The sequence below is a fragment of the Eleutherodactylus coqui genome, chromosome 8, assembly GCF_035609145.1.
Source record: "Eleutherodactylus coqui strain aEleCoq1 chromosome 8, aEleCoq1.hap1, whole genome shotgun sequence".
Lineage (NCBI taxonomy): Eukaryota > Metazoa > Chordata > Amphibia > Anura > Eleutherodactylidae > Eleutherodactylus > Eleutherodactylus coqui.
The window spans coordinates 35275806-35303688 of NC_089844.1; the positions used below are offsets into that span (position 1 = coordinate 35275806).

Consider the following 27883-nt stretch of genomic DNA (forward strand, 5'->3'; position numbering starts at 1 on the left):
TATATATCCCTCTATAAGTTTTTATACTTCCTTCTTACGATTGAGTATACAGCCCCACACAGACTTGTGTCTCTATGGATACAGACTACAAACAAATCCCGTGTAGTCAGATCCTGCAATCATATTCAGCTTTTATTTGTCCCCCTACTTCTTGCTCACATCTGAACTCCATATTAGCAAGAAGCAGGGATTGGATGGAAGGAAGAGTGACTGCAGCATCAGACTACACAGGCTTTTTGCTTCTAGTTTGTAACCATGAAAAAACCTCCATCTTCATAAAAACTGTACACTCAAACCAAAAATGTTAAAAAAAAAAAAAAAAAAAATCAATGCTATTTAGAAAGTAGCTTCATTTTATTTTAGATGCACCGGAGCGATAAGAATACAAAAAACCCCTAATATATATTTGTCGGATTCAACCGCCAAACCTCAGCAGCTCCTAGTTTTGTGATGCCGCCATGCCTGGCTACACAACGCCACTTCACATCATCACAGAGCACAGACTAGGGCAGGTGGTTTTATGCAAATATTTGCTCTTCCATTTTTGGTCAATTACACCCATTTACAAGACAATTTAACACATTCATGCCCACACAGGTTTATACAATACCTTTCCTCCATGGCATTATTTGGTCTCCCTCATGCACTCACCTGGAGTTTGAATTTGCATTGTTGCAGCTTGTGGCCTCTTTAATGGGGAGGAGGAAGCCAGCAAGATTCAGGAGGTCACGGATCATCTGACCTTTGATCTTTACATCCAGTGGAGAATTAGAATGCAGACTGTGTGAAAGAGGAAATCATGTGACAGAGAGGCATGAATGGATAGAAAAAGATATATTCACACGTGTCATTTTTGTAGCACATTGGCTACTGCAGGCATTTACGCCACTTGGCAACACAAGAGTGTAATGCAGAAAACTCCATTTTAAATACAGAAAAAAATAAATAAATAAACAACCTTCAGTTAACATGTGGATATATTTAAGAGATGTGAAGATTAGTAATGTGTGCATGTATGTATGTATGCATGCGGAAATAGAAGCCTAGAGGTGGTATTCCTTCAATAGTAAATCCTACACAACATTACTGACATTGCTGGCAAGTTCATGAGAGCGTATAGAGGACATCAGGGAGTCGCTCTGGGGGTAAAGGCTGGCAGATCTCATTAGCTCAGCAGTACAATATTTCCATGCGCTGACAGGAGGTCTGTCCAAACAAGACAACGTAATACAACTACCAAGAGACCAACACTGGAGTGCATAGGGTTAAAAAAAAGGGGTTCCTCCTCACACCACCAGCCTTTAAAGAGACATTAGACCTAGAGACTATCTGCTATTTATTCACTGCACTGCTACATGTAATCTATTGCTCCCAGTTATTAGCCATTTTAGTCTGGGGAGAGGCTGCCTGCAGTGTTCTTCATAGGGAGTCAAAAAACCTTCCAGTCCTATGAGGTCTACTTTATGGCACGTATCTCCAGTGCCATGGACATCCATGTCGGTGAAGATCTTTCCATCTCAGGAATCCCATTTCGAGGTGTTTGAAATCTCATAAAAATCTCACCCACAAGATATATTTTCAAAATGCTCCGTTCTCCAGATATTGCAGCCATTGATTCCTCTGCCCTCTTGTTGTGTATTACTGACTGCCTGGGAAACCAGCCACCTCCATCATGTAGCGGAGATGGCTGGCGTTGCACTTATTAGGGTTTCTTTCATCTAAATCAGGTGGTTGGGATCCCGAACACCTGTGCACTAGTTCTTGGCCCTGCTACCGCTGTGCTCGATTTATTTCCATAGAAGGGCTTCTGGGGAGTGTGAGCAATGAGGACTTTTTCACGTCACCCAAAAGCTTTTCTATGGAAAGGAATAGAGCACAGCGGTGGCCGGGCCGGACCTAGCGCATGCGCTCCTGAGATCCTCACTACCGGATTGAGATAAAAGAAGGATCAAGTAGTGCACAATTGCCATCTGCTTCTACTCCATAGCGGAAGTTGTCCAATTCCCTGACAAAGAACAGTAAACAACAAGAGAGGAATCAATATCTGGAGAACGGAGCGGTTTGGAAATGAACATCTTTTGGGCAAGTATAATGTTTTGCAGTTTCAGACACTCCGAAATAGGATTCCTGAGATGAAAATACCCCTTTAATACAGGGCACAATATTTACCTGGGAGAGATGTTCACTTCTAGAACCCACGGCTTCAGGTTCTCGTCCAACATGATATCAAACCCGAACAGTTCATGGCAGCTGTAGGGGTTTTGTACGTTCATCTTCATTAGGCTGTTCACATAAGGCTCAGAGCTAAGGGGAAAAAAAAAAAACGCATTTAACTTGTCAAAATGTTACAACATGCATCCTAATAATAATAATCATAATAATAATAATAATAATAATCTTTATTTGTATAGCGCCAACTTATTCCGCAGCGCTTTCAGGCATGGATAAATGCAAAACAATACAACAATTGCAACAATTACAATGTGAGATACATTGGGTTAGACACAAATGGGTTGAGGGTGGTACAGGAGGTGCAGGGGGTGGGGAACACAGGCAATAGGAAATTTTATGTACAGATCATTTATATGAAGGCAAACAGGGAGGAGCACCATAGGGAGGGGTGAGGGACTAGGTCAGGAGATTTGGTATGCTTCCCTGAAGAGGTTAGTTTTTAAGGCACGTCTGAAATTTCGTGCATCGGGAATTGTCCGGATGCCTTGGGGTAGAGCATTCCAGAGGATGGGTGCTGCTCTAGTGAAGTCCTGTAGGCGAGCATGAGAGGTTCGTATTCCAGGGGTGTTTAGTCTGAGGGTGTTAGCCGATCGGAGTGAGCGGGCTGGGTGGTGTACTGACAGTAGGTAGGCGATGTATGGTGGCGCAGCGCCATGCAGAGCATTTTGAGTGAGGTAGAGGAGTTTAAATTTAGTTCTGCAGTGGATGGGCAGCCAATGCAGCGGCTGGCATAATGCAGAGGCGTCTGAATAACGACTGGATAGAAAAATGAGTCTAGCTGCTGCATTTAGTATGGATTGGAGTGGAGCGAATCTAGTGCGGGGAAGGCCGATGAGTAGCGAGTTGCAGTAGTCAAGCCGGGAGTGGATGTGCGCAACCACGAGCGTCTTTAGCGTGTCCGTGGTTAGGAACGGACGTATTTTAGCAATATTTCTGAGGTGCATGTGGCATGTTTGGGCCAGAGATTGGATATGGGGGGCAAAAGAGGTCAGAGTCCAGTGTGACCCCAAGGCATCGGGCATGCCGTCGGGGGGTTATGATGGTGCCAGACACTGGAATGGAGATGTTGAGGGGAGGTCGGTTAGAAGGTGGAAAGACAAGGAGGTCAGTTTTAGAGAGGTTTAGTTTGAGAAAAAGGGAGGACATAGTGTTAGAGACAGCGGACAGACAGTCGGTGATATTTTGGAGGAATGGTCCAGAGATCTCACGAGAGGAGGTGTATAGTTGGGTGTCATCAGCGTAGAGATGGTATTGGAGGCCAAATCTGTGGATTGTTTGTCCAATTGGGGCAGTATAGATTGAGAAAAGAAGGGGACCAAGCACCGAGCCCTGGGGTACCCCGACAGCGAGAGGAAGTGGGGCAGAGATAGAACCAGCAAAGGAAACACTGAAAGAGCGGTCAGAGAGGTAGGAAGAGAACCAGGAGAGAGCAGTATCCTTTAGACCAATAGAGCGGAGCATAGTGAGAAGGAGATTATGGTCGACAGTGTCAAATGCAGCAGACAGGTCAAGGAGGATTAGTAGGGAGTAATCCCCTCTCGACTTTGCAGTCATCAGGTCATTTGTTACTTTTGTAAGGGCAGTTTCGGTCGAGTGTAGAGAGCGGAAACCAGCCTGGAGGGGGTCGAGGAGCGAGTTGTCAGAGAGAAAGCGAGTTAGGCGGGAGTAGACCAGGCGTTCCAGTAATTTGGAGATAAAGGGGAGGTTTGAGACAGGTCAGTAGTTGGCAGCATTAGTCGGGTCCAGGGTTGGTTTTTTTAGCAGAGGGGATATAATGGAGTGTTTGAATGAGGAGGGAAAAGTGCCAGAGGTTAGGGAGAGGTTGCAGATTGTGGTAAGGTGAGTAATGAGAGCTGGGGAAAGGGAGCGGAGGAGGTGAGAGGGTCGCTAGCGCAGGTGGTGGGGCGGGCAGCTGAAAGGAGCCTGGAGACTTCTTCCTCTGTCGTTGGTTCTAGCGTAGATAGTGAGTAGGTGCTGGGTGCAGTGCTGATGAAACTGGGATCAGGGCTAACCATGCAGCTTTCAGAGATTTCTTTTCGAATGTGGTCGATTTTTTCTTTGAAATAGGCAGCTAGTTCTCCAGCAGTCAGGTCTGTCGCAGGGGCCTGTTCCTTGGGGCTGAGGAGGGAGTGAAAGGTCTCAAAGAGTTGTTTGGGGTTGTGGGATAGTGAGGAGACAAGGGAGGTGAAATAAACTTGTTTGGCATGGTGAAGGGCTAGGTTATACGTTTTAAGCATGAATTTGAAGTGGAGGAAGTCTGCTGGCAGCTTTGACTTTCTCCACAGCCGCTCGGCGCACCTAGAGCACCGCCGGATGAAGCGCATTTGGGACATGAGCCAGGGTTGCCCTGGTCTGCGTTTGACGGCTCGCGTCACGGGCGGTGCCACTTCATCCAGGGCACGGCTGAGGGTGGTGTGGTAATATTCGGTTGCCAGGTTAGGGCAGGGCAGGCGAGAGATAGGCGATAGGGAGGACTGAATAGTTTCGGCAAACTGTTTAGTGCGGACAGACTGGAGGTTCCTAGAAGTGCGATAGATAGGAGGGTCAGGAGAGATGCTAGGGTGCCCGATTGAGAAAGAGAGAAGGTTGTGATCTGAGAGTGGAAGTGGGGAGTTAGTAAAGTGAGAGGCAGAGCAGAGACGGAGGAAAACTAAATCGAGAGTGTTACCATCTCTATGAGTGGGGGAGTCAGAGATTAGCGATAGGCCAAGGGAGGCGGTAAGTGTTAAAAGCCAGGAGGAAGATGAGGAGCTGGGGTCGTTAGTAGGAATGTTGAAATCACCAAGGATGAGGGTTGGTATTTCACAGGATAGGAAGTGGGGGAGCCAGGCAGCAAAGTGGTCTAGGAACAGGCGGGTAGGACCTGGGGGGCGGTAAATAACTGCGACACGCAGAGGCAGTGGGCGGAAGAGTCGCAGGGTGTGGACTTCGAAGGAGTGGAAGGTAAGTGAGGGAGCTGAGGGAATGACCTGGAAGGTACAGTTTGAGGAGAGGATGATGCCTACTCCTCCACTGCGTCTGTCATCCGATCTGGGGGTGTGGGAGAACTGCAGGCCATCATAGGACAATGCAGCGGGGGAGGTAGAATCAGACTGCTGTATCCAGGTTTCCGTGAGGGCGAGCAGGTTCAAGTGTTTACTGGTGAAGAGGTCATGGATAGTTGGGAGTTTGTTACACGCAGATTGGGAGTTCCATAGGGCGCATTTGAATGGGGCAGGGGGGGGGGGGGGGGCATTTTGGTAGAGAACAGTACGGGGTGGGCCTGGGTTGGGGGAGATGTCCCCTGCAGCTAGGAGTAGGCACTAGGTCACCATTATCGGTGATTTTCATAAAGAGAAATGCTGGAAGGGCACAGATATCAGCCAAGTGTTCTCCCATCTCAGGGCAAGTGTGAAGGGGAAGGTGGGGCAATGAGATTTTTGTACTTCCTGTAAGATCTTTCTCGTCTCATTCATTGGGGGAGACAGCTGAAGACAGTGGGTATAGCTGCCGCCACTATGAGGCGGGCACTAAGCAATAAAAGCTCCCACTAGCTACACCCCTCCTGCAGGTACCATGCTAATACAGTGTGCATGCAAGCAGTAGGAGCAGCAGAGTGGGATATGAAAAGGTACAACAGGTAGTGTAACATAAATTATTAATGAAGCCATAAAACAGTGGAAAACCATGTGGTACTCCGGGTCATCCCTGGGAAAAAGCTCTGGCGACTCAGGATTGTAGAGGAAGATGGTCTAAACCACTTCCTGGTTCTTCCACAAGAGGGGTCATGGGGCAAGAAGTCTTCTCCGTCAGACGTGGTAGGGAACGGGTGATGAGAAGACCTAACCAACATGTCACTGATCATCGTGGACACTTTAGTGAGGTCCAGGGCTGCACAAGACAAAGAGCATGCCTATTCCAATATAGCGTCTGATGGGGCTGGGGCTGTAGCTGGAAGGGGGCCCTTAGGCAGATCACTTGGAGCCTGTCTGGATGGGAGATAATCAGCGCAGAGCGGTTCAGACAGCCCGCATGAACATTTGGTATAACAGCGAGAGTATGCAAAATGTGTGACCTCCATGCACAATGTAGCGGTCATTGAGTGTTATGTAGACTGGAAAAGAGAATGCAAAAGCCGTTAAAACACTTCTGTCCTCTCCTTGGGGTCCTCAGCTGTCTGACAGCTAAGCATCCAACCTGGTAATGCTAGACTGCAGGAGCCTTAAACATGGCGCTGCATTTTTACACTGGCGCGGGTTTAAAGCCCAGGACCAAAGCCGTATATTTACATCGCTCAGTCATTATCGGGTTAACACACAAAAAAAAAAGTAAAAAAAAAAAATTCTCTCCCCTAACTTGCCTGTATGATCATGAGCATCCTCTAGGACATGGATGCAGGTTGGCAGTTTTATACCCTTGTAATAATGTGTCTCTAATATGCAAAATATGTTGCCCCAATTCTAACAAACAATTAAAGGAGTTATCCTATTTCTAGTTACCTAGGACCTATCCCCAGGATAGCAAATCAATAGCGGATTAACAGGATCCACACCAATCAGCTGATCAGACCTCAGTTTTCTCATGTATACAGCTGCTTTGTACGCTGCGCAGTGGCCTAGGCTGGTACCGCAGGGCGAGTCCCATTTAAGTGAACAGGACTCAGATAAGAATACGCCGTTGGGTAACTGTGCCACGTACAGAGCTGCTTACTTTCGGCAACAAAGCAGCTCTGTATGTTAGAATACAAGCAGCAGGAGCAACAGCACAATCTACTATTGGGGACATAATCTACAGATAGGTCATCAATCCTCGATGTGGGACAACACTTTTAACAGCCACTATTTTTTTTCTCTTTCTAGACTTGCTTCAGCTTCTTAGCAACCAAGATAAAAAATAAATCTAGTACACAAGCCTATATTACAAGAACTATTACAACTTACGCAATAATCGTCTTTATCACCATCTCTTTAATCTTCTCCCAGATTTTTTCAGTGCTGAACCCTTTCTGGTTGAGGTAGCTCCACAACGCCTTCAGTGCCCTGCAAGGAGAGCTCATCAGGGTCTCAAATCACATCATCCTTGATAGCTCTTTACGTACTTCATATAAGATCACTTACAAAGGTCTGTGACAGTAAGGGGAGGTCTGTGTGAATGCAAGAAAATGAAATATAAAGCTTCAGGCCTCCAAGTTTAAAGTGAAACGGTCACCACCGAACAGCTCCATAAACTAAGTTATGGTGCAGTTCAGGGAGGTGACAGGGAGCCGGGGGATGGATTTTTTAATACTCATCCACTGGGATCGGGAGGTCTATAGGAGACGGGCGCACAGTGCTCTTTCAGCTGTGCACACACTCTCCCATAGGCTTCCTGTTCCCAATGGACAGCACAGGAACAGTGGAGCAGACAAGTATAAAAAAAAACAAACCCAAAAAACAAAACACACATTCCATGGCTCCTTGTAACCACCTCAAACACCACTATGACTTAGGGCTCATTCCCATGAACCTATGTATTATGCATGTAATTCCGAGAGCTGAAACTCCATTGATTTGCATTGGGGTATTCAGACGTGCTTTTCATGCATGTGGGAAAAAAGCAGCATGTGTTTTCTGATCCGTATTACAGACTGATAGAACCCATTAAAGTCAATGGGATCGCGTAAATATGCACGCACAGAAAACACAGGAAATATGCACAGTTTTGGTCCGTGAAAACGCTGTGTATTTCATGGACCAAAACCGAATATGCCCATGCGAATGAACCCAAAGTGCTGTTCTGTGATGACCGTTTCCCTTTAATGCATGTGTGTGATAATATGAAGAGTCGGGACCATGAAGCAACATCCATGTGAATGACTCCTACGAGAGAGCCAGACACGTGCGGAGCTTCCTTGTCACTACCCAGTGATCAGCGCCGCCATGAAGCAGTCTGCATGTACCATTTATGCCCCTGACAGGCAGATTCATCCGCGTTCGCCTTGTAATCCGCGTTCTTTTTATTCACAGAGTAGTTTGTCAAGTGCATGAACTTGTTGCTAAGGCTTTTCATAGATGACGAATATCTGAAAAAAGAAGAAAAATGAAAAGTGAATCTGATTCTGAAATTCACAGGGATCCGCAGCACAGCTACACCGAGGTGAATGGGTGGCCGAGGTACCGCGGCGCAAGAAAAATGGAGAAGGAACATTGAGTTCCCTTCATTCTTAGGATCCTGGCAGTCCCAGATACTGGACCCCAACTGATAATAAAGTGATGGCAAATATTAAGATGCTTTGTCACAGAATGATATCGTTCGATTACAGCGAGAATCCGAATGATTATCGTTCACTCGCCGCATTACAATGACTGAAATCCACGGTAAAAATCCACACCATATCCACAATAATAGAGGATGCTGCAGATTATAAAATCCACAATGACTCCTCTGCAGCAGATTTTCTCCTCTTTAAGTGAATGGAGTTTGTTAAAATGCCATTCACTTACTGTAGGTCACTGCAGAATCTTGGCATGAACCCTGCAGCGTCCACCATGTGTGAACCCACCCTTAAGCAATGGGGACTCCTATTCTGTGCGAAGCTAAACTCTAGAGCAGGGGTCCCCCAACTCCAGTCCTCAGGCACCACCAACAAGACATGTTTTCAGGATATCACATAGTAAGAACCCCTGTGGCAATGTCTGAGGCCCCGACAATAATTACATCACCTGTGTAATATTGAGGAAATCCTGAAAACACAACCTGTTGGCGGTCCCTGAGGACTGGAGTTGGGGAACACTGACCTAGAGGGTACAAGATATAACTATGGCAGATAAAAAGCTCCCAATGATGAACATACTTGCAGCTGGCGAACCGCACCAAGCCATCCGTAAACAAGTACACTCGCAGGGGGTCATAGGACGTGACGTAAACATAGATCCGCAAGTCAAACTTGCTGCCACCGATGAGGTAAGGTTTGTGCAAGTACCTGATGGAAGAGACAACACAGATATTACAAGCTGTGCAACGGCTACATCCAAATTGCGCTTTAGACTCTGTTTGGGGTTCCATCCAAGTGCTCCACCTAGATGGCCGAAAACAGTATCCAGACGGAAGCCTGAACGAAACCGCAGGCTGCCATTCGTAAAACTGAGACCAACGCTAAAAGATTTGGTCTCTGTTTTAGCTAGTTTCTGTTAGATTCTGTATTTGGTCCAGACAGAACGAAGTAGTCCGACAGGACGCCGGTTTTGGTTCTGGCACAGAACCCCCAAATGGTGTTTAAAAGGCAATTTGAAGGTAGACTAAAGTGACCTTGTGGAAACAGAAAGTGACCAACTCCCTCAGGTTTCCATTCAGCGGTTTCTCAAATACACTCTGTTGACAACAGTATTGGGACACAGGTGATGAAATTCGATTTTACTCACATTTTCCAACACAGGGTTGGGCCGCTTTTGGCCTCAATGACTGCAGTAACCCTCTGCGGCCGCTTTCCACCGAAAGCCAATAAAGGCGTAGAGGACTTTGCCACCATTCATCATGGAGAGCTTCAGATGGTGATGCGGGGGATGATGGGTTTGTTGGGTGTGGACAGATAAGGAGTTCTAGTTCATCCCAAAGATGCTTGATGGTATTGAGATGCAAACTTTGGGCTGTCCAATGAAGTTTGCAGACCTTCTGCTCCTCAAACCAAGCCTCAACACTGCGTACCGTATGGTGCTCGGTCATGTTGGTGGAGCCTCGGAGCCGTACCAATGTATTGCCACAGGATAGGCAATCTTTGTACCGGTTTGTGTTGAGGACGGACTTCACTATAACCAATAGCCCTCGTCCTTTCCAGTAGAAACCTCCCACACCATAAAATAACCTTCTCCAAACCTCATTGTTGGGCTGATGCAGTTGTGTAGAATCCGCTCTCCATGCAACCCCCACACACAAGTGCAGCCATCCGATCGGAAGATGGTGTACGGCGATTCAGCTGTCCACATTTCAACTCATTTACATTCCAAGAACAACGCTCCAAGCCCCATCGCAGGCGCCGCTGTGCATTTACTGCTGTGATATTGGGCTTCTGTACAGCCACTCATCCCTTCGCGTGTCGCTCCCTATGGAGGGTTCTGCTGCTAATGGATGTCTCAATGGCCCGTGAGACCGCATTCACGAGTGTGTCGGTAGACGATGTGCGAGCTGTGAAGGCAGCACATACAAGACTTCGCTGTCCACATTCTGTCAGTTTACGGGGTCTCCCTTAAGGTGGCTGCACCACACACACACCAGATAGTTTCCATCTCTGAATAACATTGCCAACAGTGAACTTTGGGAGGTCCAAATGTTTCAACGATGTCCCGTACTGATGGGATGTCACCTGAGCAACCAGTCACCTGACCCCATTGGAAGTCTGTCAACTCTACACCTTGTGCTATTCTGATGGCTTCTGTACTGGGATATGCCTGGTGATGCTCACACATCCGATTTGCAGATCCCCTTCGCCTAACAGCACAGGATTAGTGGGGGTCCCAATACTTTTGTCAACATAGGTGTCCCAGAACCAGATAAACACTAAGTATGAACCACTACGGATACAGTCACAGCTCACACATGGATCACTAAGCTTTCATAGTCTTGGATAACTAGAGATTTGGGAACAAGGAACATAATTGTATTTAGGAAAGTTCACATTCTCCTTGCAGAAATTTCTGCAGCTGAACAGTCAGTTTCACCAATGCCAACCGGGCTTTCTGCAGCAGGTGCATGGATATCTGCAAGCCCCAATTAGATGAATAGGACAGATGCAGAAGTTTGTAGAACAAATCTCAGATGAGAGACAACATGAGGGAGCTGTAATGGCGGTCACATAAGTGGTATAGATCAAAACTGACCAAATCCTGGTACCATGGACAACAGGAACAGCAGCCAGTATATGCACGGCCCAACAAGGTGATCAATCAGTCTATGACCGTCACTGGCTGATTGTTTTCGCTCCATCAGGCTCAGATATGACTATTACCTCTGTACCAGCAGTGGTCTTTTCTTCGGAAGCTGGCTCCATTTATGTATAACCTGGATCCCCAATCCTCTGGCCGACGCTGGCTGAAACACATTAAAATACATTAACAATTAGGGTTTCACTCTGCAATCTTTTTCAAGTATTACTGAATTACTGAAGTGAAGACAAGCGGGGACTGGGAGCCGGAGGACCAGAAGATACGGGAATGAAGAGTATGGCTTTTCTTATGTTTGTATGGTATATTGGGCAGCTTTATAAAAAGAATATTGTCCCCGAATAACCCCATCAATAAATCAGATAATTGTCTGGAATGTTAAGGGGGTTATCGGGAGGAAGGGGTGGGGGTTTACGGGTCCAGTGGTGCCATCACCTACACTTCTGGCCTGATCCAGTCATTGGGTCATATGGTATAGATTCTTTTTCCTCCTTTCTCATTATCGGCGAGGTCATCTCAGGGGTTGATTGTTCAGCTCATTTCAGTTACTAAACCAGGGTCCTTCTCTGTCTCTGCATTGGCCATAACAAAGAAGGCAGATGGCCTAAGTTATTGCAATAAGCCAGTCAGCCAGCCCGCCCAATGTAATGTGGTCACCGACAACAGAGGAGGAAGAATCCTCACCACATGACCCAGTGTTGGAACCAGGCCGAATACGGAGGTGGTGAAAGCGCTGGATACACAGATTTCCATTAAAACACAAGATGAAAGCTGCATACAGTGCCATGTTGTCCAGAAAAGACACCAGAAGGTATAATAGAAGCCAACAGGACTCCATAAAAGTCAATGGAGACCATTCAGCACCATTTCATTCCATCATAGGTTGGATTCGCTTTGGCCAGGGATTCAGTTTTCCAGCTCATATGATGGAACAAGAAAATGGAATCCATAATGCTGATATGAATGAGCCCAAGTTTTTCCCTCCCCGGACAACCCCTTTACTTTGATGACAACTTTTATGCTTATGACCCCTTCAGGCTTCATGCACCCAGCAGAGCACAACACAGAACCACAAGGGCTCTGGCAGACGTAGGGCAGAATGGTCCGTAACATGGCGCCCCATGGCAGATGCGTTTTTTTTTTTTGCAAACAAAATCATCAAGAAAACCAAAAAGCTGCATGAAATAGGAGGCATAAAGAGGTAAATTAGGTCCCCGCAAAAGCCATACGTGCCTTATTAAGGCCCCATACAACTCTGAGGTTTCCCATTAGTGCTAGAATGCAGCATTCACCATCGATTAATTAAATTTATCCTATACCGGCTTAACGATCCACTTCTGCCGCGTTCCACCCTCCTCCCAGGCTTTTCTCAGGAGTTTGATGTCTTGTGGCAGCACAAAGGACTGCGGGAAGAAGTTGAATTCTCTCTTTCCAAAGCGAGCCTGCATTTTGGACAGGTTCCTCCACAGACGGTCTTTCCTTCCGATCTGGAAGGAGCCTGGGAAATGGTTCAGCTGACAGGACACAAAAGAACAAGGTCAGAAAGCGGCAACAGGAACTTAAAATCCTAAGTAACTCCTTACTTTGGGGAAGTTTACCTTTTGATATTCTCGGATAGCTTTAAAGCCGGTGGACTTCATGTGATGACCCCAGCAACCCAACCAGTCGTGATTCTCTGCAAGAAACATTATCTGTTATTCAGATCTGCTGCTGGGACTTACAATCCAATTTCATATCTAAGGGTGGCTTTACATGGGGCGACTATCAGGTGCTTAAGTGTCCGACAATCGTCCCAAGACATTGCTTTCACACAAGAGTGATAGCTGTTCAGTGAATGGAGGTGGAATGCAGTGGAGATCTCTTCTAGCCGCTCGCCAAACATGAACGACTGCCGGTTTACACGGAGCAAGAACTCAGTACGGAGAGCTGAAACAAAGCGATTAACGACTAAGGAGCGGTTTCTAACTCTAGTATACAGGACAACTATCGCTAAAAAATAGTGGCCGATAGTGGTCCTGTGTAAAGCCCTTACACATACTCATGTATACAAACAGGGAATTCTGAATTAAGTGAGGGCCCCGAATCCTTGTGATTAACCAAAGTAGGGAGCAGTTATAGAGTCTTACTCTTGAGAACTCAGGCTGTATGTAAGTTACATTATATGTCTACTAATTTCCACGATAGTAGTGTAATTCTTAATTTCCCCTGTAGTGGCGCTGCAGATATACACAACACCTGCTGCTAAATTCTCCCATAGATTGCAGGTTATCGGTAGGATCCCCCATCAGTGCCCTGTAATCTGCTTATTGTCTATGGTAGCAGACCCCAGCTGAGGTTCCTCACAGTGATCAATGGCTCCATACCAGCAAAGATCTCTGGCACCAGGACACTGTGCTGTCTGTCACATGCCGCCGGGCATCAGGACCTGTGAGCAAGGTCCTTAAACGAAAACAGGAGGGGCAAGTAAAAATAGGTTAGGGTTTTTTTTTGTCAGACCCCCAGGGCTGTTTAAAGGGGTGTCCAGTCGTTGGACAATTATTAAATAGAACCTTCAAATGTGTTAAAACAACAAAAAGGGGAATTTTTTCTTACCGATAATTCCCTTTCTGGAAGACATCATGACAGCATACGCTGGAGGTTGCTCACCTGCTGACCTGAAGGGACAGGAAGAGGCAGAATATAAAAAGCACCTCCCCTCCACCAACACCAGTGCGTTCCAAATGACCACAGTGACCAGTTACTTAACCAGAAGGTGTGTTTTTATTGACATCACACACCTCAGAAAACAAAGTTAAAGCATACACATTACCTCATGTGTTGGACAAACTAGGGTAACCATGTTGGTAAGGGGGGGAAAAAAGCCCGTATGCTGTCATGATGTCTTCCAGAAAGGGAATTATCGGTAAGAAAAAATTCCCCTTTTCCCCATGACATCATGACAGCATACGCTGGAGGAATACCAAATAAGTGGCATGGGCTTTTTAGGGAGGGATTACGGCTTGGAGCACCTTCCTACCGAAGGATGCGTCCTGACTATATTTAAAGTCCAGCCTATAATGTTTGATGAAAGTATGGCCTGAAGTCCATGTGGCTGCGTTACAGATTTGCTCAATCGATGCGTGCGCTCTCTCCGCCCAAGAGGATGCCACCGCTCTCGTTGAGTGGGCCTTCAATCCTTCTGGAGGGGGGATGCCCTTGGCCTTGTAAGCCTCCTGGATGGCTCTCCTGAGCCACCTGGCGATCGCATCTTTAGAAGCGGCCTTTCCTTTGGCCTGCCCCTGAAATTGAACGAAAAGTTTGTCAGACTTCCTAAAACTTTCTGTTGCCTCGAGGTACGCTAGTACCGCTCTTTTGACGTCTATATTATGGAGCTTTTGTTCTTTTGCATTTTTGAAATTTTGGCAAAAGGCTGGAATAACTATTGGTTGGCCCCTGTGGAAATCTGACAATACTTTAGGCTGGAAGGATGGGTCTAAAGAAAAAACTATTTTGTCCGGGTGGATAGTCATATATGGGGCCCTTCGTGAGAGGGCCTGGATTTCCCCCACGCGTCTGGCTGACGTAACTGCCACAAGCAGGGCTACCTTGTATGTCAGCCAGGCGATGGATAGATCCGTAATCGGTTCAAATGGGGGGTCGCATAAGGCCTGAAGGACTATGGTTAGATCCCAGGGTGGTGCCGTGGGCCGTGTGAATGGATGTAATCTGCTCGCCCCTCTAAGAAATCTCCTAATCCACCTGTGCTCCGCCAGCGCGAGATCGAAGAATGCCCCCAAGGCCGCAATTTGGACTTTGAGTGTATTCGGACTCAAACCTTTATCCAGGCCCGCCTGGAGAAAATCTAAGATTTTCCGGACGTCTGGCTGATCCAGCTGCTGGATGTCCTGGCCTAACCACTCCGAAAATTTTTTCCAGACTTTGGAGTAGATTTTGTGTGTCGAGGGTTTAAGGCTCTCGCTAATGGTGGAAATAACCTTAGGGGAAAGACCCTTTCCTAGGAACTTTACCCGCTCAAGCTCCAGGCCGTAAGCCTGAACTTGTGAACTTCCGGGTAAAGAAGAGGGCCCTGCGACAGTAGGTCCGGTCTTGTTGGAAGGTGGAAGGGCTCTCCCACTGACAGGGATCTCAGGAGGGGGAACCACGGTCTTTTGGGCCAATATGGTGCTACAAAAATTACTGTTAGGGTTGACTGCAGTAATTTCCTTAGCAGAAGCGGGATTAGTGGTAGAGGGGGAAAGGCATACGCTAGGTCCCAATCCCAGGGGTGAGAGAGAGCGTCCGTGCCCAGGGCCTGTTTCTCTGCGCCTCTGGAAAAGAAAAGCCGGCATTTGGTGTTTGCGCTTGACGCAAAGAGGTCTACTTCTGGTACCCCCCACTTCTCCACAAGAAGGCTGAACACCTCTGGATGGAGTTCCCACTCTCCTGGGTCCACTTTCCTTCTGCTTAAAAAGTCCGCGGCTGAGTTCTCGGCTCCTCTTATATGAAAGGCCGATAGGGACTTTGTTGTGCCTTCCGCCCATTGAAGGATCCGCCCCGCCAGTCGTTGTAGTGGAGGATTCCTGGTGGTACCCTGGTGGCGAATGAGTGATACTGTTGTCATATTGTCTGAGAAGATCCTCACATGTTTCGCCACTAATCGTGTTTGCAGGCTACGCAGGGATTTCCATACAGCTTTAAGCTCCCTAAAGTTCGATGAGCTAGCTTTCTCGTGAACGTCCCAGGCCCCCTGTACATAACCGCCTTCAAAGTGGGCCCCCCACCCTTTGGCGCTGGCATCGGTCGTGATTATTACGGCCGGGTCCAAATTCCAATCGGATGCCTGAGACAGGTTGTCCGACGACACCCACCAACGGAGAGAAGCTCTGGCTTCCGCAGAAATAGGGATTGTCTGATCAAGCGAAGCCTGCAACTTGTCCCAATTCTGGAGAATTAGTGACTGGAGTCCGCGACTGTGGAATTGGGCCCAGGGGACCACGCCGATGCACGAAGTCATTAGTCCCAGGATCCGCATTGCGTCTCTTATCGTTACCCTATGTTTTTTATATAGGTTGGAACATTCCTCTATGATAAGATGTTTTCTTAGGGGAGGAAGGGACGAATTTTGTAGACTGGAATCCAGAATGACACCCAGGAATTTCTTCCTGGTTTCTGGCTCCATGTTGGATTTTGACTCGTTAACAATCCAGCCAAGCTCCTTAAATAACTGCAATGTGGACTCCAAGTGTGATCTCAGAGTAGATGGGGAATCTGCCACCAACAGGAAGTCGTCTAAGTAGGGGATGATCATGACACCCTGGTTTCGTAAGAAGGCCACCATTTCCATCACGACCTTGGAAAAAATTCGCGGAGCCGAGGAGATTCCAAATGGTAGGCAGACGAACTGGAAGTGGCGGATTTCCCCCTCCACCCTCAGCGCAAATCTCAGAAATTTTTGTGAGTTGGCGTAAATAGGGATATGAAAATAGGCATCCTTAAGATCTATTGTAGCCATTACGTTATCCCTGGCAATTAAAGGAGTTGCAGTTCTAATGGTTTCCATTTTGAATCTCCTATATTCAATGAATTTATTCAGTTGTTTTAAATTGATAATGGTGCGGTGGGAGCCGTCTGGTTTGGGAACCAGAAAGAGGGGGGAATAGAAGCCTTTTCCCTGTTCCTTCTTAGGGACTGGGATAATCGCGCCGAGACCCTGCAGGTTCCGTACGCCCTCCAACAGAGCCTGTTCTAGGCCTGGAGACTGGGTTGGGGTTATCATAAACCTGTCCGGGGGGCGGGATAGTAGCTCGATCCTGTACCCCTCCGCCACTAGGTGCAGTACCCACTCATTAGTTGTAATACTACGCCAGCTATTGGAATAGCGAGCCAGTCTACCCCCTACCGGGCCCGAAAGTATGGGCTGAGGGACAAAAGTTAAAGTCTTACCCCTTCCGCCCTTTGGATAAGACCATCTTCCGGTCTTTCCCTTCCCGGCGTACGTAGACGAGGGATGAGGGGTGAAGGGTCTCTTGGGTGGTCTGGTGGCAGGCAGTCCGTGACTCTTGTCAGCTGCTTTCTCCAGCAGACGATCCAGGTCTGGTCCGAATATACGCCCGCCCCGGAACGGTAGGGTACATAGCCTATTTTTGGACGCTGCGTCCCCTGACCACTCTTTCACCCACACTGCCCTTCTGGCGGTGTTCGATAGGGCTGCCATGCGGGCTCCGAGGCGGACTGTTTCCATCGAAGCATCTGCCAGGAACCCTGTTGCCATTCGCAGCAGAGGGATGCCGCTTGCGAACTCCTCCCTAGGGGCTTTTTGGTCGACTAGGGCTGCGAATTGGTCCAACCAGATTGCCATGGAACGAGCCACGGAAGTGGCCGCGATGTTAGCTTTCATGATGAGACCGGAGGTGGACCAGGCTTTACGCATGGATGTGTCCACCTTATGGTCCAACGGGTCCTTTAAGTGGGACGTATCCTCAAAGGGCAACCCGGACTTTCTGGATACCATGGCAATTGCAGTATCGACTTTAGGTATCTCGTCCAAAAAGGACACTTCATCTCCCGGAAATAACAGGCGTTCTTTAAATTCCCGGGGGATTAGCGGAGCCTGATCCACGCTCTCCCACTCATTTAGGATCAGCTGCTTGAGTGTGGCGTTTACGGGGAATGAAGATTTTTGTTGCGGGAGTAACCCCGCGAACATATCCTCCTGGACTGTGCGGGGTTGCTGCACATCTTCCTCCACCTGCATGGTCCTGCGTACTGCTTTCAGCAGTTGATCCATGTCCGCGGTAGAGAAAAGATATTTCTTGTCCTCCTGCGTCACTTCCCCGTCAAAATCCACATTTTCCGCTATGTCGGAGTCAGACTCAGACACCGCCGGAACCGACCTGCGTGTAACCCCGGAAGGCCCAGGTTGGAGGTCCGAGAGGGAGGACTGCACTTCTTCTCGGACGACTGACCGAATTTCGGCCATAAGGGAAGTTTTTTCCTCCTGCATAATTTTCGCGGAGCAGGTAGCGCATAGCGTTTTGGTGCAGGAGTCGTCGAGTTTGGTTAGACATACTGGACATTTTTTACTCCTGCGTCTAGCCTCCCTTGGTTTTTGAGTATCCCTGTCCTGTAAGACAAGGGAAACTCTGTTAGTCGGGAAGTGTATGTAGTGCAGGTGTAGGTTGGTCCACTGGACCACTTACAGTTAGGAGGGTCTCTGGGTCCTCTCTGGTCGACATCTTGCGCCTTGCAGGAACGCTTCCTGTGCTTAGGATCGTTCCTTAGCGTGGAGAAACACCACCAGCTGATGCAGGGGCAGCGGATTTTTGAATTTGGCGCCGGCCGCGCCAGGCCACGCCCCCTTTGCGGAGCGTCCGACGTCACCGCGCTGTATCCGAAGCCACGCCCCCTGGAGCGCTCCTGTCGGCCCTGGACCCGGAGATGGCGGCCGCCGCCGCAATGACGGCCGCAGTGGTGCCGGCAGCCCGTACTTGGACCCCGGCCCACCGGAGATGGCGGCCGCCGCCCGAAATGACGGCCGCAGTGGTGCCGGCAACCCGTACTTGGGCCCCGGCCCACGCAGTCCCCGGAAAGCTCCCAGATGGGGTCCTTCCCACTGGGTTTGCCGGGGCTGCCCGAAAGATCCACGCCGCCGCTTCGCCGGTAAGTCCTCCTCCGGCATGGGACAGCGTTGCTGGAGTTCTGCCGCTGCTGTCCTGAAGGGACAGGAAAAACACTGGTGTTGGTGGAGGGGAGGTGCTTTTTATATTCTGCCTCTTCCTGTCCCTTCAGGTCAGCAGGTGAGCAACCTCCAGCGTATGCTGTCATGATGTCATGGGGAAAGCAGGGGTACTTACCTGCCATCTGCTCCAGTGACCCACGCTGCAGCCCCGCCAGTCCTTCTGGTCTTTGTTGCGAAATGGGTACACCAGATTATGTCAGCCAATCAGAAGCTGCAACAGTCATGTGCCGTTCTCTTAGCATCACTGCTCAGATACTGGGAGTCCTAATGCCAGGAGAATGGCAGCTACAGCCTCTGATTGGCTGCATTGGTCAGGAGGCACCCATTCCCAAACAAGAACCGTGGGGCTGCAGTCTTGAAAAAAAAAAAAAAAAAAAAAGAAAAAATGGTAGGGGGTTTCCTTAGACAAGAATTTTTCCAGGGGTTTCCCCAATACTATAAAAGTTTGGAAACTCTGGTCCAAGGACATGTTAATAAGAAAAGACAGTCTAAAGCAGACATCTCCTGCAAGCCTATTGGAAAATCTTATGCAACCTTTTTTAACCCTATGGGGGAATAACGGCAATGGTGGTGGTTACAGAAATTAAATCTCCGACTTTAAGTCTTAATATAAATATTTCTTCAGAGCAATCCACAATCTCTGTAAATCAGGGCGGTTACTCACTTTTGGTAATCCGGAAGTGCGATCTGGCAACTGTCTGTTTAACTATATTTGGGGTCACTGTGCTTATCTTCCATTTCATCAGTTTTCTTTGTGCCCAAGGCAGCAGCTCCACTGTTAATACACAGCAAGGAGACATAATGAAGACATGTAGTATAAGCATCTACATAACATCCCTCAGTCATTTCTACACATCTCTTGCTCCAATACACATCCATCCATCTTCACCTCGCATGCACACTTATTCTACAGGTTAGCGAAAATCAGGCTGCAGACGGGTGCAGGACTAGACCGCATGCAGGGGGTGTTTGCAGTCTCCGATCACGGAGGAGTATACACTGAATGGCCACTTTAGAGACACCCATCCAGTAGGTGATGAACTTCCACTGGCCTGCAGAACCGCAGCAATTCGTCTGGTCATAAATGCTGAACTTGTTCCCAAAGGCCAATAGTCCTGCAGGACGGGAAGCTTCTTCTAGTTGCTGCACATTGGGTGGAGGTGCTGACATGTGCTGAGCAGCGGACAGGTTTATGCCATTTGCACCAAATTCAGCACGTGCAACAGAAATCTGGACTTATCTGACCAGGCGATGGTTTCTCACTGTGATACAATTTTGACGCTATTTTGCCCCGTTTGTTAGACACAATGTGCCGAAAGTGGTGGTTGTAATAATAATGATTATTTATATAACGCCAACGTATTCCTTAGCGCTTTACAAACTAGGAAAAAAACATACAAAAAAAAAATAGGTCATACCGTCCAGTAATAAACCGATGCGCATCTTGAATCATAGGGGTGAGGGCCCGGCTCACAAGAGCCTGCAGACTACAAGACCGCTCTCACCCTTTTTTGTTTTTTAACCACAGTGTTTAGTCTGGAGTTTGAAACGCCCGCTAAAAACACTGTAAACGCCTCCATTGTTTTCGATGGGGCTTCTCAGACGAGCTTTAAGAACGCTATCTGCTCTATTTTAAGGCATTTCCGTGATTTGTAACATACCACATTACCCACTGTAATGACAGGGTGCCTAACAAACACCGTTCAAAAACACAGCTTTTTTTTTTTTATTAACGCCTGTGAGTAGCCTTTCGGAGTTTACACACAGGATATTATACATATAGCTATGTATAAGCAGATAAGAGGTGCGATGGGCTGTGTAGGGGATGCAGAGGGAAGAAGGGGGTCAGGTCTCCAAGGGGGAGTGTAGAGGCAGGGTAGATGGAGAAAAGTTTAGACTAAGTAATAAAGTAGGCCTCCCTAAAAAGATGCGTTTTTAGGGCACGCTTAAAGCTGTGGGAGTTGGAAATTAACCCAATTGTCCGGGGTGGTGCATTCCAGAAGACTGGTGCAGCTCAGGAAAATCTTGGGGATGGTAGTGGGAGGTTCGAATTAGAAAGGAATTTTGTCTAAGGTCCTTAGCAGAGTGGAGAGCACAGGTAGGGATGGTAGACCGAGATGAGGGCGGAGATGGAGGGCGGTGCAGCTCTGTGGAGAGCCTCATGGATGAGAGTGAGGAGTTTAAATTGCATTCTATATTTGACAAGCAACCGATGCAGAGCCACTGGCACAGGGCGGGGGAACCGATGCAGAGCCACTGGCACAGGGCGGGGGAACCGATGCAGAGCCACTGGCACAGGGCGGGGGAACCGATGCAGAGCCACTGGCACAGGGCGGGGGAACCGATGCAGAGCCACTGGCACAGGGCGGGGGAACCGATGCAGAGCCACTGGCACAGGGCGGGGGAACCGATGCAGAGCCACTGGCACAGGGCGGGGGGGCGGGGACCGATGCAGAGCCACTGGCACAGGGCGGGAGGGGAGGTGGGAACCGATGCAGAGCCATTGGCACAGGGCGGGAGGGGGGGGGGGGGGGGGGGGACACACACACCGATGCAGAGCCACTGGCACGGGGCGGGGCGGGAGGGGGGGGGGGGGGACGGACACACCGATGCAGAGCCACTGGCACAGGGCGGGGACCGATGCAGAGCCATTGGCACAGGGCGGGAGGGGAGGGGGGACCGACCGATGCAGAGCCACTGGCACACGGGGGGGACCGATGCAGAGCCACTGGCACAGGGCGGGGACCGATGCAGAGCCATTGGCACAGGGCGGGAGAAACCGACCGATGCAGAGCCACTGGCACAGGGCGGGGGGGAACTGATGCAGAGCCACTTGACAAAAAGAGGAGCATGGGTGCTGAATTCAGGATTGATTGGAGAGGGGAGAGCTTGAAGAGGGAGAAGATCAATCAGTAGCAAGTTACCGTACTCAAGCAGAGAATGGATAAGGGTGATAGTAAGAGTTTTTGCTGTTTCCACAGCGAGGGAAGGGCAGATTCAGGAGACGTTTCTGAGGTGCAGGTGACACAAGCGAGCGACTGACTGAATACGGGAAGTGAAGGAAAAGGTCAGAATTAAATGTGACCCCAAGACAGGAGGCGTTCTGCTGAGCAGTTCTGGTGGTAACACAGACTCAGATTGAGATATCAGGTTTGGGTCGGTCAGAAGATGGCGGGAATGCAAGAAGTTCAGTTTTTGATCGATTATGTTTTATATACAGATGTGACCGTGTTAGGAACAGCGGACAATCACCAGCATTCTGTAGAAGCAGAGATGTAATGTCACTAAAAGAAGTATATAATTGGGTAAAGTCAGTGCAACAATGGTATTGAAACCCAAATCTACTGATAGTTTGTCCAATAGGGAGAAGAGGACCAAGGACCGAATCCTGAGGAACCCCAACAGCAAATGGAAGACGAAAAGAAGTAGAGCCGGCAAATGCTACATTGAAAGATCAGAAAAGGTAGAAGGAAACCATAAAGAGCGGAGTATCCTTAAGGATCAGTAGAAAGCGGTCACAATACGATTTAGTCATCAGAAGATCGTCTGACACGTTAGTAGAAGCGGTCGTCTACAGCTATGGCCACCCATGCTACAGAATTAGTTGTATTCGGACACATTAGTTGGAGCACCAGAATTGTATTTGGCTGCAGTTTCCTTGACTGTGCAGTGCCTGTTAGTTAAAATGATTCCAAACATCCTCCTCTGACCCCTTTCAGTATTGAGTGGTTTCCATCTGTGGGATCTCCTTTTGCTGCAAGTTATTTCTTGATCACGCCATTCTCAGCACACGCTCAAGCCTGTTACATGAGGAAAACCCCATGCAGTTGGCAGTGACATCCTGGCCCGGCTAGTCCAGCACCAATGACCAGGCCTCATTGGAGGTCGCTCAGATCGCTGGATTTTCCCATCTAATGTGGATTCACACTGAAACTGACCAACGGAAAACCTGTCACAGTTTTATGCTGCACTCCGGGGTCACGGGTCTAGTTTCTATACAGGGAACCTCTAATCGTGAAAGGGCCGGGGGCTCTAATAAAGTGGTCACTCAGTGTAGGTGCAAACAGTCGTATACTCATATAAATGGTTGATTTTAAATAGGACTAATTGCAAAGTAAAGGCCATTTTACATTCCTTGATGGATGCCCAATGAGCGGCACCAATTACTGAAATCAGCAGTTGTCTACTTGCCTTGACACAGACTCTGATCATTTGCCTCCTACATAGTTTAATAGTCAGCAAAGCATTCCATTTACATATCAGATGCATTCACGACAATTCATGTATAGGGTTATGCCGGATGTCCATACAGGCTTCAGGCTTTACGGAATAAGTAATCATATAAGCCTGTATTCTCACCTTTTTCATCCTGAGTGGCAAAATAAATAGTTGGGGGTGTGGTGGGGAACAGGCTTGGAGTGAGGGCGGGTCTGACAATTACATCCACATCCGAGGTCACAGAGTCCATATCGGGAGCACATTGACTAGAAAAGAACATCTGCACTTCAATTGTTGCAAGATCCATTTTTACACTGGCAATTCAAGGCCTGTGATATCACGGGTTGGATAATACAAAGCAATGGTGGGATTGTCCCACGCCAACAGTATCAAAGGTAATGAGCAATGGGAAAACAGCGTTGTATAGTCAAGAGGGTCCCCCGGGTGGGATTCAGAGTTTGTATAGAACGGGATCAAGATCCAATCCTCCTCCATACAATGCAGGTGCCGGCTGTCTGACACCCCAACCCAACAGCCACCATCAGCATTAACGCTTTAAATGCCTACTGTCAGTTTAGATAGCAGCATTTAAATACCCCGGTCGGTATTCCAGGGTCCTGAAAGGGCCCACAGAAATGAGACTGTGAGGTGCCATTTGATTGCCATGGCAGCCTTTGGTGTTCTGAAGGCCTCTAGGGCTGCCATGGCTGATTGCCTATCAAACCATGCCTGTAGCATGGCTTGATAGAGTGTCTGTCAGAACACAGTATAATGCAATACTATGTTATTGCATTATACTCTGTAAGCAAACAAACGACTGCAAGTTAAAGAGTACTATGGGGATTTGAAAAGCAGGATGTCACACTAAAATTAGTTTTCAAACAACTTTGTTGGCGGAAAAATAAAAATGTTTCATTCTCCGCAGACGCCCCTCTGCTTGCCTCTTTCTGTATGCGCATCTTCCATTAATCTCCACGGTAGTTACACGTACAGAAAGAGTCAAGTAGTTTATGGGGTTCAAAGCTGATGACAGTGTCCCTTTAAGTGAGAAGGCCAAGCAATAGAAGATACAATCCAAATAAATTCGCACACATACCTGGAAATATCTGCTATGGATGTGGTGGACGACGCTTGGACAACGGCAGGATCTGAAGAAGACGACAAATATAGAATAGTTAAGAATGTACATTATATCCAGGATCATCAGAAAGTACGTTTATGGGACTGAAAGAGCAATGAATGTGTAACTACAAACCTTCCTCATCCTCCTCTTCCTCTTGGCTGTCATCTAAGCCTTCGGGAAGCTCCTCCTCAGTGCTGTCCAGATCAGAGTTTGGCACAGTAATGCTAAGTTGGAGAAAAGATTAAAGTATGGCAAGATTGACCAAAACCAACTACAAAGCATTCAATTCCAGGGTTGTAGCCTTTTTAAGAATGGGCTTTACCACAACAGGCACTTTCAGCTATGGCCCCAGCAATGAACAAATATCTATAGGTTACCCAATGTTGCCAATTGAGACAGCAGCCAAAATAAGTACTAGAAGACACCGACATGCCGAAAATCATGGGATAGGAATGAATATTGTGTAGGACACCCTCTAGCCCAGCAAAGTTCAGCAACTCAACGGGTCATCAATTTCACAAGTGGATGGAAGACGTCTGGAAGGATGTTGAGCTGTCTGGAAAGTCCCGTCCCCCCCCACCTCCAACCTTGTGTTATTTGCAGCTGCAGGATCTTGGGTGCGACTGGACCTCCCCACCATACCCCATTAATGCACTATTGGGCTCATGTAGACCCAACATTCAGACAACATCATTTGTAGGAACTCTAAAGAATGCTCCTTGAACCCATTCTGGATAACTTTGGCCTGATGGTACAGGGCATTATCCTGCTGGAATATCCCATCATTGTGGGGTACATAGAGTCCATGAAGGGCTGCAAATGGTCACCAAACAGTGAAATGTAGTGGGCGCTCGTCAATGATGTGTTTAGGCGGACCAGTGGACCCAACCCATGCTGTGAGAACACCGCACACCAGTATGGAACCACCACCAGTTTTCAAAGCAGCTTGTTGACAACAGGGGTCCATGGCTTCATGGGGTTTGCACTACACAAGAACCCTACCATCAGCCCAAAACAATTGGTATCAGGATTCATCAGACCACACCACATATTGCTAGGCCTCTCAGGTCCAGTTAGCAACCCCAAGAACCCAGGTGAGGCGCTGTCTGGTGTAACCAGAGGCGTTCTGGTGGGTCTTCTACTCCCATGTCTCATGGAAGATATAGAAAGCTGCGCTGACCTGCAGGACATACATGTATGGGGTCTCCTGCATTGAATGTGGATGTGATGCCGGCTGGAGTCGCTTGTCATTATCATTAAGCACCCATGGTTGGCCACTGCACCGCCCACTGTGGGTAGTAATGCCCTCTGACATTTTCTCAATACACAATGACATGTGGCTCAAGGAATATCAATTGCCCACCCAAAATCGTAAATGGAACATCCCATTTGTTTTGACACCCATTATCATTCCACATTCAAACTCCAATTGTGATGCCTCGCCATGAGCATGCTGGCCAGTGTTCAACCTCATTCACTGGATAACTTATACAGGTATAGGCATCCCTGAGCCATCTCTTGAGGTAATGCTATTTCATCATCGATTAACATACTCCTATCCCATGACTTTTGGCATGTAGCTGTATTATAGGTAAAATCTAATGTGGCGTGAGAGAGAAAGCGCGATTGTGGAAACTACTGATGAGAAGCACTATTCATGGCACTTTAAATAAATTATACTGCATATGCAAATATGAGGACCCCCTGTCATTGCAGATCTTGGCATGTCATCTATCACTTTATGCCAACTGAACCCACTATAAACTATTTGCATAGTTACAGAATCTTTGACCCTCTGAAGGAACTCAACTTACTCAAGGTCATTTGCTACAGCTTCACAGGATTTATTAAGATGTATGGTGGAGATCTGAGAAGCCACCACAGTTATGTTCCGTCGATGAGTGGTCTCGCCATTCACCGGGAGTAAGGGTTCACTTTTCAAGGCTGGAAGAGAAGCAGAGTTATCAAGGAGGCACAAGTTGTCTCCTATGGCAAGAAGGCTGGCACTGTTTTGCTGGGTGCAGATGTTGGCATGGTTAGCGCTGGAAGCACCGATATCCCAATTAAGGCTTGGACCGTCTGACGCCAGGCTGCTAGGATCAATGTCTTTTTGGTGGCCTGGATGTGCGGAGGATTGTGCTGTGGCACTGCTGGCACGAGCCTCATCATTTTGGCAGACAGCTTTAGTAGAAATTTCAAGTTGTGCTTCACAGCCGGCGGAAAAATGACTTCCTGTCAATCGCCTCACAGCCTCGGTTAGTTGGACTTTTCTATGAGGAGAGCTGCAAACTTTATTATTTTCAAGTATGTGCCATGTAGTTTCCTCAGCTTTGGCCTTCTCCTCTCCGATATTGGATGAAGAGGCTGCCTTGCGGGACACAATCCCCGAGCGGATGCCAGTGTGATTAAATAAAGGAACCGTCCCATTAGGTTGGCCGAAGTCTTCTTTTTCACCGGAAGTCAATGAAGCAGACTTTGCTCCAACCTGAGAGGGGCTTGGCGTCATCTTCTTATCTACATGCGGATGTAAAGGCACTTTAGCACTGCTTGGTCGTAGAAAAGAGTTGGTAATTAAGGCTGGCCTGGAAGGATCTGAGGTCAGCTTGGCTCCAACACTGGAAGGTCTTCGAATACCAACGTCGGTGAGCTCACCGGCTGCGCTTGGCAGGTGGAACTGATCTATCAATGAAGACGTCATGTCACTTTCGGTTTTGGCAGATTTAAGGAAAGGCCTGACTGGTGGATACCTGTAGCGGGTGGAGACACTCCTCTGACTTTCTGTCCTCGGCCCTATGGTAGGAGTTGTCGGTTTTTGGCAAGCTCTACGGAAAACCAATGTTCTTTCAAGAGTGTCATGCAGTGGCCTTCGCCCAGTTGGTGGAGAAGGTGTTAAAGGTGTTATTGTCTTGCTGGGCTCAGAGAACAAATAAGGACGAGGGAACATGTAATAAGCAGATCGGGGATCATGAGCCAAATGGACATGTTCTCTGTGGAGCTTGCGGATGGGCAAGAACTTTTCGGAAGAGCGATTACTTTTGGGTCCCTTAAGTCCTTCTGGATGAGAAGTAGCCAGTTTCCGATTGCCTTCACCTCCAAGCTCAGCTATATACACCTGTGTCTCGACCGAGGCCATGAATGGCCATCTCCCAGGTATTAGTCCAGTGTGACACTCTCCTTAGTGCTTCATTGTTCTGTGCTTGAACATGTTCTTGCATCTACAATGGTTAAGAAGAGAGGAGGTTACCGATGCTACCATATCAATTATAATCATTGAGATCTCTATGGATTAGAGTACTTTTACATGGGCCAATAGTCATCCAAGTGATCAGTGACATGAGATTACAGACGGTCGTCCTGTGTACACACAACGGGACAAATCAGCAAGAATCGTTCACTCCTTAGTGTAGCTTGCCTTTTAGCTCACCTAAAACCAAGCGAATATTGGCTTGCGTAAACAGGAAGCTCATCTTTGAACGACTGCCTGTTTACCCTGAATGGAGGTAGGCGGCCGGAAGAGATCTTCGATGCACTCAGCTTCCATTCAGTGTCTGTACATTGCTCCTAAAGGCCCATTTACACCAGCAGATGATCGCTCAAACGACAGTTAGAGTGACAGCTTTGAGCGATCATTTTGCATACACTATTAAGTAGCTACTTAAGAGCAATTATGTATGCAAATGAAGCCTTCACTGGAAGCAG

At 48.0% G+C, this 27883-nt stretch overlaps 1 protein-coding gene across 2 annotated transcripts in view; it reads right to left on the reverse strand.

Moving 5' to 3' along the window:
* TTLL4 (tubulin tyrosine ligase like 4) overlaps positions 1–27399 on the reverse strand; it is a 51585-nt gene extending 24186 nt beyond the window's left edge. For both annotated transcript variants that reach the window (XM_066575496.1, XM_066575495.1), the window contains exons 1-13: positions 25999–27399; positions 24317–24408; positions 24158–24209; positions 23203–23327; positions 19508–19618; positions 12725–12801; positions 12446–12640; positions 11192–11274; positions 9044–9172; positions 8150–8272; positions 7152–7250; positions 2170–2304; positions 652–780 (exon numbers count right to left, since the gene is read on the reverse strand). In XM_066575496.1, coding sequence (XP_066431593.1) covers positions 652–780; positions 2170–2304; positions 7152–7250; positions 8150–8272; positions 9044–9172; positions 11192–11274; positions 12446–12640; positions 12725–12801; positions 19508–19618; positions 23203–23327; positions 24158–24209; positions 24317–24408; positions 25999–27317 — 2669 coding nt within the window. In that variant the 5' untranslated portion in view covers positions 27318–27399. The remainder of the gene's footprint in view (positions 1–651; positions 781–2169; positions 2305–7151; positions 7251–8149; positions 8273–9043; positions 9173–11191; positions 11275–12445; positions 12641–12724; positions 12802–19507; positions 19619–23202; positions 23328–24157; positions 24210–24316; positions 24409–25998) is intronic.
* Between the last annotated feature and the right edge of the window lie 484 nt (positions 27400–27883).